Here is a 21,121-nt window from a genome sequence, read left to right on the forward strand (position 1 = left end):
GTGAGCTCCAAAATCTTCCTTCCATTTTAGCAAATTGTAGTGTGCATCTGACTTCCACTCCTATTCTTGTACACCTTCAGTCCCAAAGGAATAGGAATGGGTAGAGTCTGAGGATTTACTGTCCTAATCATCAAAGCTTCTGAATGGATGAATACATCTCTTACTGTATCCATTGTATATTTGTTTACATCATAATCTATGTTTTGCAAAATTTGCCCTGCAGTTCTGTATAACTAGGGGAGTCAAAATTTTATTTTTGAGACAGCACATCCTGAGTGACACATAGCCAGTATGTGTGTGTGTATCAGGGAATTTGGAGCACAGTTGGAATTCAGTGCTGAGGGGAAATTACTTATTTTTTTTTGCAATTTATCATTTGTTAGGTCTATATTCTATCTTAATGAAGACCACCAAATATGGGCCCGACAGTAATCGATATTAAATATTTTCCAAAGGGTTTAGTTTAAAGGGGTATGTCATGGCAAAAGAGCTCAAAGCTGTTGTGTGCTCTTCCTGCTCTACTTGTGAGATCAGGAACATTTTCAGTGTCCAGGGCCAGCATGTGTGCATGTCTACAAGGGCAGTTCCTGGAAGCCCAGGTTTTGGAGCTGGAACAGTGGCTGGGGTCACTGTAGAGCATCAGTGTGCCAGAGAGCGTGGTGAATAGAATGCATAGAGAGAGGGTCAGATTGCAAGCTAAAACTTCATAGGCCGGAAGGGAATGGGTAACCAGCAGGCAGAACAAGAGGACAAGGCAGGCTGTGCAGAAATCTGCTTTGGCTGTTCCCTGCAAAACAGATATACTGCTTTGGATACCATAATGGCCTCTCAAAGGAACACAGCAACAGTCAGATTTGCGGAACTACAGTTGGGTTTGCTGCACAGGAGAGGAGTTAAAATTTGGGGTCAGAATTCTGAAACTCCCTCCCTAATGGCATTGTGGGATCACCGATAGCAAATGAGCTGAGAGTCCCAGGAGCAAAAATAACTTGATTGAAGAGGAGAGTTTTACTCGTGTGGAACCTCATAATTCTATAGTGTGCAAATAATCCTTGAATGTAAATTTGGACAGTGTTAGTTGCCTTCATGATAACAACATGTTCATCTGATCAATTATTGCAACTCAAGGTGAGCACAGATCTTACCAAGTAACTAAAAATATAGATAAACTGGCGCACAGGAAGGTGACTGAAAGCCACTAACATTTCCTGTTGAATTCAGCACTAACTATCTTTACACTTTGAATTTGCATTTGCCTCTGGCCATGGAGTGAAATGGCTTAATCCTGTTCTGTTGTTCCCCTGTGGAGCCTCAACTTTTAACTTTTTGAAATAGGTTGAAGAAAACGTGACACACAATCATTCTGGAAGTTCAGTAGAAAATTCATAAATGCACAGACGTCTTGGATCAGGGTAATAACGGCAAAGTTTATAATATATCTATGTATATGTTAAAGCATTACAGTACTGTGAAAATATGAGAACCATCAATGAATTAATTAATTAATATAGTTCACTATTATGGACATAGTATGGTAATGTTTTTGCCAAAACTATTTATCTTTTTGTTTAGTTAAATAATTCAGTTGCAGTTTTAAAGAACCTAAACAGCCAACATACATCAACAGATGTCCATAGTGGAGAACAACAACAGAATTTTAAAGTATGTTAACATTCGTATTGATATGAGACCCTGTTCTTTAAATAACTTGACAGAAATATTGACAAAATGGTCAGAGAAAAGATTCAACAACATAAAATATCCACTCCCAGAGTGGCACCATTCTGAATCTTTGTGCATCTTGTTCTCATTTCATGTGCTGCTTCTGTTACTTATTATACACAAATGATAGCCTTCACCAAACTAAGTTACTGTTTTAAAGTGAAGATAAAGTTTACATTCTGCTTTTCATTGGGTATAGCATGAAGATGCAGTGAGTACCGAACAAGGTAAATGGTCTGTTGAAGGGGATCTGAGTACAGAAGTGGAGATATCTTTTTGTAGCTTATGGAGCCTTGGAATGTTATGTACTGTGTTTATCTCCTTACCTAAGGAAAGGGATACTTAATGGAGAGGAAATTCACTACATTAATCTCTGAGATAACAGTTGTCTTACAGAGTGAGAACTAAGAAACTGGGCTGTATTCTTTACAGTTTCAAAGGAAGAGAGTTGATCTCATTGAAACTTACAAAATTCTTATTGAGCATGACAGGGTGAATATAGATTGGGCTATTGCCCATTGCTGGTGATTCTAGAACCAGAAACCACAATTTCAGGATGAGGATAAGGCCATTTAAGGCTGAGATGAGGAGGAATTCTTCACTCAGAGGGTGGCAAATCTCTGGAATTCTCCACCCCAGTTGGCAGTGGAAGGTCATTGTTGCAGATTTAAGACAGAAATCGATAAGTTGCTGACACTAATGACATTAAGGAAAATGGAAATAGTGTGTGAAAGTGGCATTGAGAAGATGATTAGTCATGATCTAGAATGGCTAGGCAGCTGAATAGACTGAATGGCCCCCTCCAGTTCCCTTGTTCCAGTGTAGAAGCTGTTGCACTCCTCTTGGTCCACACTATTTTCTTTTTCCTTGCCTCTTTGATCTTCAAGTTGGACCTGGAGACATTTATCAAGTGTGCAATAGAATAGAAATGTTAATAGTTCAGTGACAAAAAAATGTCCTTTACTTTTAAAGAAATTTTAAATTATCTTTTCATCCATTAATGTACATTTTTATGGAATGGAAATTACATAGTACTTCGACCTCTGGGAATGTTTTACCCAGGTACTCTGCACCCGTTTACCATAGTCTTGATTCCCCCATTGTTATTTGTCTTGCTTCGTTTCTCACTTTCTTCCAGCCTCCTTTAGTCTACATTGCATTATTATCCCATTATCTGATTTTACTTTGTTTTTCAGCCTCAATCTCTTGTTCTATTAGTGCCAGAGCAAAACTGTTGCCTATTTGTTTCTAAAGTGTGTACTTGGGTGTCTTTCTCTCTCTAATTAGAAACTTTTGATCCTGAAGAATTGATACATTTGATCCTGCCTAGAAAAGAAGGGGAAATCCTCTGGGAGAGTGTTAATAGGTTACACAGATCAGTTCAAGAGTCAGTGAACAGCCATTAGTGAACATTCAGTTCGTCAGGAGCTCTGTGGAAGAAGCTGGTCATCTGTATACAGCTAAGTGCAGTTATTAGCTTTGAGGAGCTGGGAGCTCACTGCAACCTTGGGAGTTGTTTAGTAGTTTCATTCAGCCAGGGCTCTGAAAAGACTGTTCAGAGCTGAGACTGTGACTGAAGGTGATTGTCTCTATTCTGATATCAATTCAGTTGAGACCAAAGGATGCTGTCTATCAGAAAGATGTCATTTCGGCCAGGAAATATATATTGTCTGTTGGTAATTCTGGCAGTCGGGGCAAAGCAATGTCTGACTGCAGCTGAAGGACTGTAGTTGTGCCAGTGATTAAATGCTGCAGAACATCATTGTAAATTCAGTGTAGCACAATCTCTGAAGACACTTAGCAACCTGGAGCTAAGCAGTTATTAAGGTCACCTTAATTGTGATGACTTTAGAGGGAAATTAAAGGCTATGATTTTGAAAGAGAATAAATCGCTTTTGAGGGATGTAGAGTTTTAGTGAACTTTTGGGACTCACTAATATCTGGATGGGTTGCTGAGAAGTTTGTGGTTCTGCCTTGGTTGTATCTGTCACTTAATGTCCAGTGGTTTGTTTGACCACAGTTTTCCTTTTAATTCTGAATGTCAGAATCAATTGTTCAATTGATAACATTTTAATTCCCAGTTACTTAAAAAATAAAGCCAGAAGATTTTGTAATTTTAAGCAAAATAAAATGTACTGTACAATTAAAATTTAATTGTACAGAACATTTTCTTTTGCTTAAAATTCTGAAATGTTCTGGCTTTATTTTTTAAATAACTGGGAATTAAAATGTTATCAATTGAACAATTGGTTCTTAAGCCAGATTGTAATCTAGTCTGATCTTGCATAATGTGTAGTCAATTTCATGTTGCAAAGGAAGTCAGACAGGGGTGTCTGCTGTCACCTGTACTATTTAATGGTGGGAAGAGAAGATAATGAGGTTGGTGTAGGAATGGTTACCAATTAGATATGGCTACAACATAAGTGGTTGCAACATTTGAAACATGCAAAGAGCACTGCACTCCCAGTCAGAACACAAGTAAAGCTAAGGACTATGGGAGGCCTCCTCAAAACAGAGAATGACTTGTTTTTGGACTGTACATAAATGAGCCAAATCCCACCATTATGACTGAAAGTAGCAAAGCTAAAGTCAAAAGTGGAAGAATTGAGATAGAGACTGGGGAATTGTAAGTATCTTAGCTTGATGGCAAACACCAACATTACATCCAAGATTGAAATCATGGTTGGCTTGACTATGGCTTAATAAATGATTTAAGTAGGTATTCAACAAGATAGAGAAACATAAAGACCCTGAAGGTTTACTCAGTTTTCAGGGTGGTGAAAAAAATGGATCACACAACACTGGCCAAAATTTGAACTACAATATGGTTTCTCTAGGAACCAGGATTTCACTGTCATCCTTGTCGATTAATTTTGGAAGTAGAGAAGACAATTCCGCTGCCTGCAACACCAAATGAAAAAAACTTATACAGTACATTTGGGCCTCTGTCTAAGGGTCACTGGACTCAAAATGTTAGCTCTGTTATGGCTCCACAAATGTTGCCAGACCTGCTGAGTTTCTCCAGCAGTTTAATTTGATTCAGATCTCCAGCATTTGCAGTTCTTTGTTTTATTCTACCTATTTTACCTGTTAGGGTCTCAACAGAGCAAATAAATAAGGTAAAAAAGGTCAGAAGCATTAGATCAGGAACTCTATTCACTTGAAAGATAAATAATTAAATTGCCTGACTGAGACAAAGCTTTCATTTCATGTTCTATGTTCATGAAACTTTTACCAGCTGAGTCTTGCTGATGAAAGAGGTCAAACGTTGAGCAGCTCAAGCTGATTGATCTAATAGACTGAGGCCATTCCATCTAATAAAGACGGATGACACTGAACTACCCTTGGAGATGCTCATGGCTGGCCTGAACTGGGCAAAAAATGCCATTCCCTTAACATTTTAAAAAATTGTCACAATGTCAAAGAAGTTGCCAAGTTAAATAGCAAGAAATCCAGCCTAATCACATATCAAAAAGCAGGCTGCTACTGCTTGCCAATGTCTTTTTTCTTGTGCAACTTTCCAAGATTTTTGCCACATTTCACAATCCATTTGCTAGGTGTTATTGTGCACACATCACTGAAGGTTTATGAGTAATGCAGAGCAGCTAAAGCAAACAGGGGTGTATTGATTGAATCACTCAGTGGATGTCAAAGGAAACCATCCTATTCACAGGTCACTGACTTGGCAGCATCGGAAGTGCTGTGCCCAGTTTTGATCCCATCACATTATATTGCAGGCTTGGAAGTTGTTCAAAGGAGAGCTATAAGAATTATTCTTATGTTTAAATAACCTTAATTACTCAGATGTTGTGAAAGTTGGTTCTAATCAATTTTGAGCTGTGTAGATTTAGAGGACAGCAGGCATGGTAATTAAAATCAGCTCTGTGTTGCATGTCTGTTGACAGGTTATTTCAGATTGTGAATTTGGAAGCGCTGGGAACATGCATTTAAACTACTCAAAAGAAGGTATAGATAGATGTGAAGAACTTCATTTGACAGGGAACCATGAGCCTCTGAAATGTGTACTCAGTTTGTGCAATAAGCAATGACTACCTGCACACCGTCATGGTCGCAGACCAGTATTTTCTCAGAGTGGTGCATGTACAATAATTTATATCGGCATGTATGTTGACCTTTTTGGTGCCCAACTATTTCAATTTAAAAATAACTAGCAGCACAACTTTATGCTTCAAACAAGAGCCAAATGTTAATTTATTACACAACTATTGTGAGAGTAATAAAATTATCTGTTAAAGTACAGATTTAAAGTAAGTAAGAAGTAAAAAAAAAGTAGGAATGAAAGAGAAAAGTCTCTAATATTATTGCCTGACTTTCTTCTCAAATGAGAGGTTGAAAAGTTGAAGTCAGATTCAAGAGCCATCTTAGCTTCAGTAGTCAAGCATTTGGAGGCTGTACCCATAGATGGACTGACCAGAACAGGTCTTGGAGTGACTGGAGACTCCATTAATTGAATGTTATGGTTCTGCAGGTTGTGGACCTTGTAGCCTGTTTCAGTCAATGTTACCCTTGGTGTCTCCCTTCATCTCCCCACTGAGAGAGTGACTGCTTCAAGATGTCTCTGATGGTGTTCAGATAGTTATGCTAAAAATGGCTGTTTCCAGCCAGTTTTATTGCAATCAGGCAAAATAGCTGCAAATATAAATTGTTCCACAAAGCAGGCTCAATAATTCTGGTGATGTACCTCACATCTCCTGTTTACTTCTTCAGAAACCTTTGAGTCTTCACACCTTTGGAGACTAAATAGACACTCCTGGAATAGTTGCATTCTTTATTGACCTTTTGCAATAGGCACAATTCTGATAACTTACTCTATCTGGTTTTGGCTGTAGTTGAATCCACAAGAGAGGTTGCATGTGTTCTTGGAGCCATTTTATGAGATTACTTGGGTGGCATTTTATTGGACTCTGAGTGGCATAGCTGTCGCATGATTTGGAGCAGAATCAGATAAGAAGTATCGAAAGATCGAACCTAGTTGGCAGCTGGGGAATCAGCTATCATCAGTTGGAGATCTGCAAAGATAGTGGTCAGGGGTTTGGTCATGTTTGTTGCAGCCAATCAAATGTCTGAGGTATGGGTGGCACGGTGTCTCAGTGGTTAGCACTGCTGCCTCACAGTGGGTACGATTCCTGCCTCGGGCATCTGTCTGTGTGGAGCTTGCACATTCTCCCCATGTCTCCATGGGTTTCCTCCCACAGTCCAAAAATATGCAGGTTATGTGCATTAGTCGGAGAAATGTAGAATAATAGGGTTGGGGAAAGGTTTGGATGGGATTCTCTTGGGAGCGTTGGTGTAGACTTTTTGGGTCAGATGGCCTGTTTCCACACTGTAGGGATTCGATGCTTCTATGAATATAATTCTAAGGATTAGGTCTTTGTTTGTTCTGGAGAATGCCTGTAGTGGTGAGGGGGGAGGGCATCATTGCCAAAAGTGATGGGCAAGTCAAAACTGGAGGTTGGGGGAGGGTGGAAGTAGAGACATGAGGCAGGGACAAGGACAAGTATGAAAGAGACTCTAGGAGTATGTGGAACAACATTGTAGAATCAAATTACATCATAGGTCATGGTCGGCCATGGATTAAGGATTAGTTGCAGTGACCCCCACCTCCAATGCCATAAAGTGGCAGCATCAGATTAGGACTTCATTGAGATGTAGTCTGGGGTTCATGGGATCACGAAGTTTAATATAGTTCATTTCCATCCATGTGGACCATATACTATCAGGGTATTGCAAGGCAAAAGGGGACCATGGAGGGTTTTGGACCCTTGGATGGCCTGGACTGAAGGTGTTTATGAGCTATATTCCCTGTGGCCACTTCCATTCCACAGATGTGAAATGCTACTAGAAAATGACTGGGACAATCCCAAGGGTGAACAGAGTCAGTGTCAATTGATGAGTGAAAGAGCGGGATCCATGTTTGTTAGACAATAGAACATTGAAGGAACAAATACACAAAGCAGCCATTTACAACCTCCAGCTATGGCGTCAAATGTTGGTCAGTGGTGATTTGCAACATCAGTATTTATAAGTTGAACAACATCATCTTAATGATGCTGAAGTTAGCAGCAATGATATTACAAAAGGCCAATGCTGACCAAAGGTGCTGTGGGAGGTGCACACCATCATTCTTCTGCATCTGTCATGTTAGTTTCATGATGGCTTGTATTGAATGCAGTGACAAGATGAGTGTTTGTTGTCTGCCTGGAATAGGAAGGATTTCAGAGAGTTGCAATTGCTGCCTTTTTGGTAGAATGTGTTGGTCACACAGCCAGCATGGCAACTTCACCAAATTGTTGCAAATACTGAGGCTGAAACTGAATGCACGATGGAGATATGGTGCTCGTTTGCAGGGTGCAGCAGTATATCTGTCTGTGAAGGAGTGTGTGCAGCTCTGATCTGCAGGGTATGCTATCAGGAAGCTGCCCTTTCGCTCCTTACGTTGCCAACATAGGTCATTTCCACTGGCCCTGCTGTTGGTTGTTGTGGCTGACTTCCTAACAAGGCAAAGACAGATGCAGGAGGACTAGAGCTGATGGCAAGCTCAGGGCCAGTGATATACCAACATGGAGGACAAGATAGTGGTCAGGGAGAAGTCACTCCCATCAGGCTGCTCAGAATGCAAGGGGTCAGCAGAAAGACCAGATTTTTATTGATGCTGGCTTTGTTTCCTGGAGGTGAGCAAGGCATAGTGTCGACACAGGCTCCTTATATTTTGAGACACTGTGATGGAACTGTGCTATTGTTACAGCAGAGTCTGAGGGCTGTAGTAGTCTAAGACCATCCTCTCCTGGTGGCTGTGAAGGTGACAGCCATATGAACCTCTGTATAGACTGACTCTTTCCAGAGACCAGTGGGAGACCTCAGTGGGATCTTATGGTTTTGCACCCACACATTCACCAGGATAGTGTCCGATGCTATTTGTGTGAAGTCTCATGGTTCACTTTGATACCCCCGTGACGAGGTTAGTTCTGCAGCCCAGGCAGTGGGCTTTGGTAACATTGCTGGCTTCCCTCAGCTGCAGGGTGCCATTGACTGCACACAGATGAGATGGCTGTATCACAACACTGCACAATTCTTCAAATTGTGATTAATATTCAAGCGATATATGATCACTATTATCACTTCCTGAAGGTATGTGCTCATTCCCCTGGCAGCTCCCATGACCCCTAGACCTTGGAACACCTGGTGTGTTTGAGGGTTCAGGTGGTTCATGGGAGACGAGGGATACCCACTGTAACTATGGGTCATGAAGTCATTGCACAACCCACTGACTGATACAATGTGCAGATACAATGCTACTCACGCCTCAACCAGCACCATGTGGGGCAGACCATGTTTGCTGAAGATGCAGTTGTGCTGCTTCAACAGGTCTGAGTGCTAGTTGTGGTGGGGACTGGGGGAACCTTCCAGTATTGGACTGACTGAGTGTGCTGCATCATTCTGGCATGCTTTGCTGTGCACAATTGTAGCAAGCAAAGTTGTAACACTCCGGTTGCTGAGGAACTGGCAGGGGGAAGGTAAAAGTGTTTGAAGGAGGGGAATGAGGACAGTGGGGAGGAAGAAGCTGACCTTGTTCATGACAGACACATTAGATTATTTAAGCCAGACAGGAACCCATTGACACCCACTTCCAATAGAAAAGAGCTTAATGCAGCAGACTATCATGGTCATGGTGCCAAAATCAGGTTTGCATTAATGGTATAAATGTCAGCTTCTGTTGGTTTTATTTCTGTTCTCCTGTGTCTGTAAACAAAAGCTCATGTTTAAATTTCTCCAGTTGCTTGCCTTCCCAAGGGAGAAGAAAGAAGTAAAGGTAAGGACGAGACAACCATGGCTGACGAGGGGAGTCAGGAACAGCTGAAAAGCAAAAGATAAACATAAACATGGGAAGATTGGTGGACAGCCAAATAATTGGGAAACATTTTGTAAACCAGCAGAGGACAACTAAATAAACAATAAGGGAGGAAAAGATGAAATATCAGGGTAAGCGAGCTAGTAATATAAAAGAATATTGCAAAAGATTTTGTTAATATCTGAAAGGTAAGAGAGAGGCAAGAGTGAATATTAGATTCCTGAAGAATCAGACAAGAGGAAGTAATGGAGAACAAAGAAATGATGAAGGAACTGAATAGGTACTTTCCCACAGTGAAAACTGATGCAGACACCAGTAGCATATGAGAACTTTAAGAATGTTGATTTTGCTGCTCCTTGGATGCTGCCTGAACTGCTGTGCTCTTCCAGCACCACTAATCCAAAATCTGGTTTCGAGCATCTGCAGTCATTGTTTTTACCTATGAGAACTTCAAGACAATCAGAGCCAGAGGTGAGCATAGTGGCCATCACTCAGGAGAAGATGCAGGGGAAGCTGAAAGGTCTGAAGGTGGATAAGTCTTCCAGACCAGATGGATGGACATTGTCCAAGTGCACAATGGCCATTCAGTCATGGCATAGGACTGTCAGTCTTTCAGCGAATACCTGTTGAGTGGGTAGTTGGCCTGCGAATGGCACATGATAAGATGGTGCCAGAACTGGATGTGAAGGCCACAATACTGGTGAGGAAGATATTCAAGGAGGTGGTCCTGATAAGATAAGAAGAGAAAAGTTCACGAGGCCTTGCAATGGAAATCCCTTCAAAAACTCAATGCAAATCACTTATCCAAAAAAAAGGAAGATTCAGCCCCTTGTACCTATTTTAAAGCCTGATTAGCTTTATATACAAAACACACACACACACACATAATTACACATTTATGGCATTAGTTTCAAGAGGAAGTGGGTTGGGTTCTTTGATGAGGTAAATAATTTAACCTCAAAGTAATATTTATTACTTAGCATATGTATTATTAATGAGATCTCCTGAGATCGTTTAGATTGACAAAGAATATCAGAGAGCATTTCTGTTTGAGTTCCCTTATTGAACCTTATTTTTCTTTCTGGTGTTTAGCCTATCCAAGGAGACGATATATGGCTGCAAACGAGGGGTAGCACGTGTGAAGTCATAATGCTCCCAGAATCCTGAGTGTCAGGCAAGTCTAGAAACTGGCCTCATCCACAAAACTGGCCAAATAATAACATTAAAATAATCACAAATACAAGTTTTCCTAATTTTACTCATTTTTGGATCAATAAAGAAGCTCTTAAAATTAAGCTTTTTTTAAGGGTTGGGAGACTAATAGCTGTATTTTAAAAGCATTCAAATGTAATTTTAAATTTACAGAGATATTGAATATCAATGTAAATAGTTAATAGTCCGGTACAGCTTTTGAAATCATTTGCCATTCTTTAAAATTGGGTTGTTCATAGATGGTTGATTTGACATTCTGATGAAAGAAACCTTATTTTTGTTGTATACTGTTTCAGCTGTTTCGATAAAAATGCAGCAGGTTAATACCGTGAAGAGTATCAAAGAATATTTTTGCAGAAACAAAGTAACTTTCTCAAATGCTCCAAGTGTGCTGCTTGATAGCAAATTTTATTTGATGCATTAGTCAAATTTTTTGAATAGAAATCTGAACGTGCAAGTAATTTCTGTAAATTGGATTGCAGTTGTGGTAACTTGTGGCCAATGTATCAATTATTTTTAATGCAAGAAAAGACTAAAGCTGAGAAAGCTACAGTTTTAACAGGGGTAGATTTATACCTTGTTCACAGGCAATCTAAGCAGGTGGGATACTTACTGCCTGGAGAGTCTGTGGACACATGCCTTTATTGTTTCTGGATGCTTTTTGGTGCACCTTTTCAGTATTATGCATATTCTATGATTCAACTTTGTACAAAACAAATCTCCATATTTACCTGAATATCTCCTCAGGGTAATTAACAATCTGATAAATTCTGTGTTACAATCAAGCCCTCCACTATAACCTGATGAAGGAGCGTCACTCTGAAAGCTAGAGTGCTTCCAATTAAACCTGTTGGACTATAACCTGGTGTTGTGTGATTTTTAACTTTGTACACCCCAGTCCAACACTGACATCTCCAAATCATGACAATCTGCTATGAATTGATAGTCTTGCTCGGCCATTACAGCTAACGTAGATTCATATTAAAAGATCCCTCTATGTCCCTTCCCTGAGCTGAACACAAACTGCTTAAGGATTCTGGAGAGGTGCAAATAAGCAAGACATTCAAGTAAACAAATCAGTGTCACTTGGGTATCGTGTAATGTTTTGATTTAACCTTTGAAACCAAAAAATATTATTTTCTGAAAAAGCCAAGGCTAGTTGAAATGTTAAAATAAAGTTGTTGCAAATCATAATTGTTTCTTAATAATTTGAACCATCAGGAGGTAGTAGATAGTGAATGTACCTCAGCTGGCTTGTCGCAGTAACATGTGGGCGTCCATAATTTACATAACAGCAAACAGTGTAACAATCCCACAGTCACTGTCTCAGGAGACTGCAACTTTCCTATTTTTTTACCCATTTAATCGAAGTATTTGCATTTGAAACATTTGTTGCAATTATTTTCATCCCCCATGGCTCTTATTGTGGACACATGTTTTAATCCCTAATTACTGTTAGATGACTCCCTTTTGTTTTTTCTCTTGATTTCTTTTGCGTGATGGGCACACAGCTGATTAGAAGACGACTTGTTCTCCATTTACTTGTTTTCATTTTAACAACATCAGCTGATTTTAATTTTAACATGATTGTTTATAACGGGCCAAGTACTTGACCAGGATGTATATATTGCTGAACTGTCTGGTAGAATGTTTTTTGTTTGGTCCTTGCTGATTCAAATGGATAAATTTATTGAGCTTTGATGCAAGGTCACAGAGCTAAAATGCTAACTTTTTTCTCTGTCTTCACTGATGCTGCCTGACCTGCTGAATATTTCCAACCATTACTGTTTGCATTTCAGATTTCCCCCTTTAGCAATATTTTGCAATAGGAATAATTTAATCGCTTCAACAGTCTATTGTCAACTGTCAGACAGAACCAGCATGATGTGCACACTCTTCTGAATCCTGTCAATTTTCACATCTTTGCTGGTTGTTAAATATGAAAGCTCTCTACAATCTTTCAGCAGTTACAAAATTCTTTAGATCTGTGGGCGCGAAACCCCTGTTGGCCAGGTATCTGCCACAGATTTTCTACATTGGGATGCACATTATGGTGTCACCTTAATGCAATCATATGATTTTCTAATTCATGGTAATACATTGAAATTTAATCCACATGAAAATAGCTACAGTAGTCCCATCATCAAATATTATATTTTAAGATAGGAAACATTTTCCTCAGCAAAAAATCACAAACAGAAAATGAGATGTAATAAGCAACTCATTATATTCAGATCATTATAGCAGATCATAGACTGATAAAATATTATACAGTTGTATCTAGCAGACATTCCAAATTCAATGCTCAAATTTAACAATATAAGTATAAATTTGTTTATGGATGAGCAGAATTGTTTCTACAATTGAATATTGGGTGGAGTGAAGCGGATGTCTTCAATCTCTGTTTCAAACATTTCTGTACCAATGGCTCCATTCCACTTTCCGGCAACTGAGGGTGAATCAGACTGATGACAATCTTCTGACTACATAGTTAGAACATTGCTAAGGCTTTCTGTTTGTATGTCTGTAAGATTAGCCAGCTTCCTCCTTGCCTCAGTTCACTTCCTGAGGAAGCCCTCACTCATGTTTTTGTTACCACCAGACCTGACTATTCCAATACACTGCAGGCCACCTCCTAATTTCCCCCCTCTGTAAATGTAAACTGATCTCAAACTTGAGCTAGTTTGTGCTTCCTGATTAAGTACTGTCTCATCTTTAAACAAAGAAATATTGCTAAAATCAATCAATGTTTTCAATCTGAAAAATGCAAATGGAAAACTAATGCAGCTTTCCAATCACCTGTATATTCATCAAACAAAGGAAATAAAACTATTCTGTTTGAATTCTAATTCTCACCAAGTCCACTTCACCAATTATTATCCTCGTGCTTGCTGATTATATCGGCTTACAATTGAGCAAAGTCTTAATGGTAACATTTTCCTTGTTTTCAGATCGTTCCATATTCTACTCCCTCTTGATCCTCATAATATCCTCCAATCCAACAATACTGGCATATCAGTGCTCCTCAAACTCTGGCCTCTTGCTCATTTCAGTTTTAATTACTCCATTATTACTGGCAGCGCCTGTAGTTTCATAAAGTTCACGTAAATCCTGATGATGTAATATGACATAACTCTAACATCGGTGAAAGAGAAATTAATGAGAATGTAAAGGAAAAGGGTCTTAGACAATACACTAGAGAGAAGCAATTGAGAACCTGACACATTCTACATCGAAATAAAACTGCATGGCAGCACATAAGGAGTTGACGACCTTTATTTATTGATAAGGAATAAGTGACCTCAGGAACATTGTATGCACAGATACCTACAGCCTGAGATATTCTAAATTGGCTTCACAATATGCAGAAAGCAATATTGGCTTAAAGCACAAGATAAAATATGTTGTCAGCTCGAGAGAAAACCTCCAGAGTGGAGAATGAAAGTTAAAACAGAGTCCAAGGGATGCAATTGGCGGAGTATCAGTGGTTTAAAAAAGCTTCAGGCTTATACATAATGGAGCAGAATAATCAACTTGGCACATTTTCTTATGCTGTTTTGGCCAGACTTTAGAACAACGTATGTGGAGTATGCTGCACTAATTAAGTCATTCAACAAGTATTTCAGCCCCCCCAACGTACTGATAGAACAGGCAAGATTTAACAAGTGACCTCAGCATTTTGGAGTATCAGAAGAAGCCTGTGTATTGGATTTGTATTGTCTAGCAGGATGCGGTAGGTATGTGAGAGAGAAAAAAATTCAGGTTGCCAAGTGTATGTTGATTTTAACGAATATAGAGGGTCTTTTAAAGAAATAGTTTTAAGTTAAGAAATAACTTTGAGTGTTATAGCTGACCACAAAAGAAGCAGGAGTGGCATTTCGCAATAAGCTCATAGTTTGTAGGTCTGCTTTTTGGACTATCAAAATAGTAAAGGATGATCTCAGAAGTCAGAAAGTTAGAAAAGAGGAACTGGACAAAATAGCAGGAAGACTGTAGCGAACAAGGACAGCCAAATAAAGCAGATTTGAAGAATAACAAGTGAGGTAATTAATAAGTATGATCGGCTTAGGCTTGGGTGCAGGGAATGTACAAACAAAGGAATAACGGGCGCAAGTAATAACCAAATAAGGGGATAGAATAAGATAGACACTTATGATAGGTTTATTGCTTAGTGTAGGGGTGTCGAGAGATCCCTCAGAAAAGTATAGAAAAAGTCTGTATTTTACTGTCAGGTGTGTGTCTCCTCGTATAGCCACCCATCTTTAAAGATGTTCGAATAAGTGTACTGCTTCGGAACTTTTTGACTCGGACTGAAAATTATTGATTAAGTGGGTTTGTTTCTCACAGTATGGAATTTTTAAGGATGAATATATCAGTGACCATATAGTGATTGTTGTGAGGGATGAGAAGTCATCAGCCTTTCTTCAATACTAGGAAGGGTTAACATTGATACAGGCAAGGCAGGTTAAAATCAGGGCCCAAAGTTGATCAGTACTACAAGGGAACACTGGAGATTCATCTGATACATTCAGATGGGTAGGAGCCAAGGTGACATTGTCACCTTCATGAAAGTCCATCAAAATACCAAAAGAGTGGAAGTCAATGTCATCAACCAAATTAGGATGAATAAGGTGTGGTTCCAAACAGAAGTGCAATGAATGTACAACAATGGGAGCTGAGTATTTTAACTATGGCTGGTTGGGATACTTCAGAAAATGTCATAAGTTACAATCAACTCAACAACCACAAAAGCAAAGAGTGTGTCCTGGAAAAGGTACATTTCCAGTGAAATGGAAATCATGTTACAAGGAAAATAGTTCAAAAATTTAAAAATACAGAACAAAAGTTGAAGACAACATTCATAGGGGTTTTCTAAAGGAGTCAACACAGTTCTGGATTGTCAACTTTACACTTGGAAACAGAATGTCAGCACAAGACAACTTGCCATTATTGAAGTCTATGAGAGTCAGACATGTAAACATAAACTCCAAAGCCCAGGAGACATAGATCTTTGTGAATTGGCAAATCATCACAAAGCTTATTGCAGAGAATGAAATGTTTGGGGAAACATTATCTATACTGAGGAATAAAAATACCTCATTGTTGAGCAGAAGTGCATTCATTTGTGTAGTTCTGTTAGAGAGTGTGAATATAGTGCTTCAGAATGAAGTTAAAAATCAAAAACACCAGTTTATAGTCCAACAGGTTTATTTGGAAGCACTATCATTCGGAGTGCTGTTCCTTCATCAGGTAGCTAGTGGGACAGGATCATAAGACACAGGATACACTATCTTTTACTATAAAATCTATGATCCTGCCCCACTAAGCTACTTGACGAAGGAGCAGCTTGTACTTTCAAATAAACCTGTTGTACTATAACCTGGTGTTGTGTGATTGTTAACTTTGTCCACTCCAGTCCAACACCAACACTTCCTCATCATAGCCAAATTCTGAATGGAGACAGGAGAGAATTTTTGCTCAAGTTTCAAAGCTGTTGAAATACTTAGGTAAATTAGAGCAAGAGTACCGCATTACTGTATTTGAAGATGCTAAAGCCATCTTCCTGTAGACTACAAAGGAAAGTCCTTATCCTTTAATTATAAAAGTTAAAAATTATAGTTAGACATCAAGATTGGTCATATCACCAGTAACAGTGCTGACACAACAGTGTGCATGGATATTGATGTTGTAGCAAGGCAAATGAAGAAATAAGATTATATGTGGATCTCACTCAGTTAAGCAAAGGTGTTAGGAGAGAAATCAATCCTTTTTGATGAGTAGATGATAGTTTGGGAAAATTGACAGCAAGTAATTTATCACAAACTTGAATGACAACAGTGGTTTCTGACATCCTCAGACCAACAGTCAAATACATTGACTCCATTGATTATATAATTTAAATGGAATTGTTTCAAGTATCTATCATTTGGGAGCTCTTCAGCACCAGGTATATTCAAAAGGGTCAATGTTGAGTGCCCTAAAAGAAAAACAGGAAACCACTTGCAGAATTACAAAAACCCAAACAAAATGACCAGCAGGTTTGATGTGTTGAGGGCACAATAGAACGTAGGACTAACACTAAATGAGAAATCTCATTTCTCCAGAACAGCAATGAAATTTCTATGACCCACTAGCCAAGAACAAGGCATCATAGCAAATCCAAGATAGACATCGGTAACTAGCTAATTCCTGGCCCCATGCTTAAATGATGTACAGCATTCCTTAAGCATAGTCGATCAAGTCAATCACCTTAACATAACCAATCTTACTCAATTTTTCAGAATGCTTTTGCAAAAGTAACAGTATTGGAGTCAGGACAGACATAGGCTTTTGAAAAGATTAAAAAGAAGTTCCATGCTAGTACTAGTTTCAGCACATTACAATCCAGTTTTCTTCGCCATGATAGCTGGAGCAATCCTTATTCAATTACACATGGATAGAATACAATAATCTGGTTTATTTTACATTGAGAGCTTTGATAGAGCCTGAAAAGATATTCAACAACTGAGAAGGAAGGGTTAACAGTTATTTGGGAGTGTGAAAAATTCACAGAGTACCTCATGGGACTGAAATTCCAGGTCAAGATGAACTATAAGCCTTTGGAAACATTATTGGGATTGAAAGAAATGTCATAAATGCCTTTCTATGTAAAGCCCTTCAGGTTTAGCCTGATGACTGACAACTATGGTACAGTCTATGTTCCAGGCAAGTTGTAAATAATGGCAAGTACACATTTGAGAGCAGCAGTAGACTGGGCAGCAACAGATCTTACTCTAGTAGAAGATGTAGCTTCTTAGATTACATCAATAGCCAACAAATTACTAGCAACTGGAGGCAAGCTCCAATAAAATCAAGTGTGGCACAACAATTCCAGATATTGTACACCACCATCAACCTTGCATTGAACTCCAGCAAACCAGTTTGGAATGTCCAGTCAAAGATTCAGATCATCTCAACTTGAGAGATTTTGGGACTTTCAGGGGTCAGAGGAAGGTTTGGGGAGGTGATGATAACAATGATATTGGTGATAATGATGGTAATAGTGATATTAGGGATCACAAAGACTGTACAAATAAATAAAAGTAAATGATTCAAATAATGTAAACCAAGTAGAGAGAACCTTGGGACAGATGTGGCTTAAAGCAATTCATGTAACTATGTAACTGAGGATGTGACGTAAGTAAAGGAGAGAATATCAGTTTAGAATATTTAAAGAAGCTCTTACTCTACCTTTCAATTTTACTTGTTAGGTTTTGTGGCTTTGGTGTTATATTGAACTGAGTTTTGCCATTGAGGTGGAGACAAGTTGGGAGGCATGCTTGCTCTTTGTCTCATTGTGCTCCTAAACAACATTTACAGAGCCTGCTGTGTTAAGGAAAACATTAACTTTATTTTAGAAACATTTTTACTGTAGTGCCAGCTTGCCACATGGCTGTAAGAGACAAGACCATGTGACATGGCATCACTTCATGCTATGATCTATACTGCATATCACATAATCAGACTTAACCCTTTTATACAGTGAAAAAATTTACTTCAGAGCATGGTACGCCATTTTCCTGAAAGGTTGGCACCACCATGCAACTTTTCAAGATGTAACATTTCAGGGAGGAGACCTCCACACTGGGAAGCAATAGGACACCAGTTAGATTCATAACTAATCTAATTGAGTGGTCAATGTTCTCTCATCCAAATGTTTTTTAATGGCACTGAGACCTTGAATTGTATCAGTACGTCATTCAAACCGATGAGGAAACTGCACAGAGAAGTTGTCACAAGATCCATCAGAATTAAGTACTTAATTTAAAAGGGTGTGGAAACACAGAAGGATCACAGATGGCTTATGCCATTGAGGAAGTTATATTGAAAATTTACTGTTGAGGTTATTGTGAGTATGGCACAAAATTAAAGTGAATTCCAAATCAGGAACAAACTGAACCGATTTATGATGTAGAATGAACTGGAGTGAATTAGTGTTCAAATTCCTGTTCAATCCTGATGAAGGTCTTTTGCCCGAAACATCAATTTTCCTATTCCTCAGATGCTGCCTGACCTGCTGTGCTTTTCCAGCACCACTCTAATCTATAGTGAATTAATGGACAATGCTCACTGGTATCCAAGCCAATACCTCTCTTTCTTAAACAACATCAAAAATATGATTAATTGGGATTCATTTTAATTGCAGAACCTTACTGTGCACCATACAGTTGCATTATTAACATTTATAACATGTTACAATTTAAACAAACTGATTGGGGGAGCGGGTAGAATTCTGTGCAGATGGAGGGTTAAATAGGTTTTTAAAGAAGTGTTAGGAAGTGGATACAATTTGCCAACTTGCAGGTCTTATTCAGCTGGGCTTCCAGCATGTTCTCAGGAGACCGGTTGGCATTTAATGTATGTTAATGAGGCTGGAAGATTTAAAGTCAGAAAATGTTGGAAACACTCAGTAGATCAAGCAACATCTGTGGAAGGAAATAGAATTAATGCTAGAAGTCTGTGACCTTTCATCACGGCCTCTGGTTTGGATTGCTTTGTCTTGAGAATACTGGCAGCTACAGTGAAGTAAGAATCTCCTTGGATAGAAGGCAAGTGTCTTCACAACACTCCTTCCTGCTTCCTTCTGATATTATAAACTCCTCCCCATCAAAACCATTCCTTCACAACATATTCCACAGACTCCCTCAAAAACAGATTTTACCATCCCTGGATCTGACCCCAACCATGGCATTGGGTATTGAAACCTCTATCCTCTGAGGGCTATTGACCAGAACCCCACCCCGTACTTCAGGATCTGACATCAAAGATCCAACCAATTGGAATGATCCCACAGCACAACCCAACATCAGGGATTGGATTCTGTCAGGATTGGAATTCCCCTCCAAGGTTAGAGATTGATCTCCCTTGGGTCCATGGATTGTTACTCCCCATTTCCTGCCTCTCCTCCTCCTCCTAGGTTTGATGATTAAGCCTGCCTGAATTTGCTAGCTTCAAAGTCCCATTTGCTTCTGCATCAGTAGAACCTGTGAAGAATCGGGCTGACGAAGGACCCAGAGTGCAAGTTTGTTCTGATTTACTGAGCTGCCCAGCCTTCAGTGCATTAATGTTAACATTACACCCTCAACCACCCACATATCCCATTTTTGTGTGAAGTATTTTGCTGCAAGGCAATACAAATGCAAGTTATTCATTTTTTTTCTTCTTTTGTCATAAGATGCAGGCCATACTAATCATTGTGACATACATTTAAATTTTAAGAGAAAAACAATGCTCATTACAGAAAATAGAACAATTGGCACAGTTCTAGGGGACAGACAAATGAATTACCGTAACTACTGTAACTGTGCTTCAGACTGCTACCTGAACAGACCACATTAGTAGAACAAAAGTATTACATATTAAAGAATTGTCCATCTTACAATCGCTTGCACAAAACTTGTTTATCTATGAGTGCACTGAGGAAGTACTTAAGGTTAGTTTTTCAATTCAGGATATCTGAAATCCATTTTCAGCATGTACTCTGCTGTACTATGACAGAAACCCACCTATTTACATTATCAGTTACATTACCATTATCATTTTATGCAGCAACAGCTCTGAAACAATGCCTGTATGCAGAAATACAGCTTACAGCATGAATGAATGTACAGTATTTATAATTTGCAATCTGGAGCAATTAAGAGAGTTGAAATCTGTCAAAATTTCTTTATAGATTGAAAAGGTGAGAGCTCATATCTTTATTTCCATGGAGACTGGAACAACCATTTGATTGTAAAGATAGATATTCCTACAAATGTTATACTTTATGCAATAACAACAAAGCATTGGTCATGGAAGTGGGATTTTGTTTGCTGCCTAGAATCTAGGATAGGTCTCAGTGGCTTGGAAAGTCTTAATATTCTCTGTAACTGTTGATTCCCTTCACATGCTAATTTGATTACTGTGCATTAAATTAAACTTGAACATATAACATATCAGTCAGCATATATGTTACTGCAAATCATTTCAAAAATGGAGGTCTGTTGCATCATGTTTTACTTTGCTAAATTTGATATTTTTTTAAATCATGTAATTTGTTGATGTGTAATGTATCCAATCATAACATGACCTAAATGGGAGGTTGAGTGTTTAGTACTGTTATCTCATAGTGCCAGGGATTTGGGTCCAATTTCAGCCTTGGGTGACTTCTGTGTGGAGTTTGCACATTCTCCCCGTGAATGCATAGTTTTCCTCTGGGTGCTTCAGTTTCCTCCCACAGTCCAAAGATGTGCAGGTTGGTTGGATTGTCCATGCTAAATTTCCCCATAGTGTCCAGGG

The 21,121-nt window shown here is 39.0% G+C and overlaps 1 protein-coding gene across 3 annotated transcripts in view; it reads left to right on the forward strand.

Annotated features, from left to right (window-relative positions):
* The window catches only part of LOC132828189 (chemokine-like protein TAFA-5), a 334,410-nt gene that overhangs the window by 286,178 nt on the left and 27,111 nt on the right, over positions 1-21,121 (forward strand). The window contains exon 4 of one of the 3 annotated variants that reach the window (XM_060845127.1): positions 10,685-10,766. The exons of the other annotated variants lie outside the window; for them this stretch is intronic. Within the exon in view, the coding sequence (XP_060701110.1) occupies positions 10,685-10,759 (75 nt within the window). The 3' untranslated portion in view covers positions 10,760-10,766. The remainder of the gene's footprint in view (positions 1-10,684; positions 10,767-21,121) is intronic. 3 annotated transcript variants of the gene reach the window in all.

The sequence above is a fragment of the Hemiscyllium ocellatum genome, chromosome 26, assembly GCF_020745735.1.
Source record: "Hemiscyllium ocellatum isolate sHemOce1 chromosome 26, sHemOce1.pat.X.cur, whole genome shotgun sequence".
NCBI classification, from domain to species: domain Eukaryota; kingdom Metazoa; phylum Chordata; class Chondrichthyes; order Orectolobiformes; family Hemiscylliidae; genus Hemiscyllium; species Hemiscyllium ocellatum.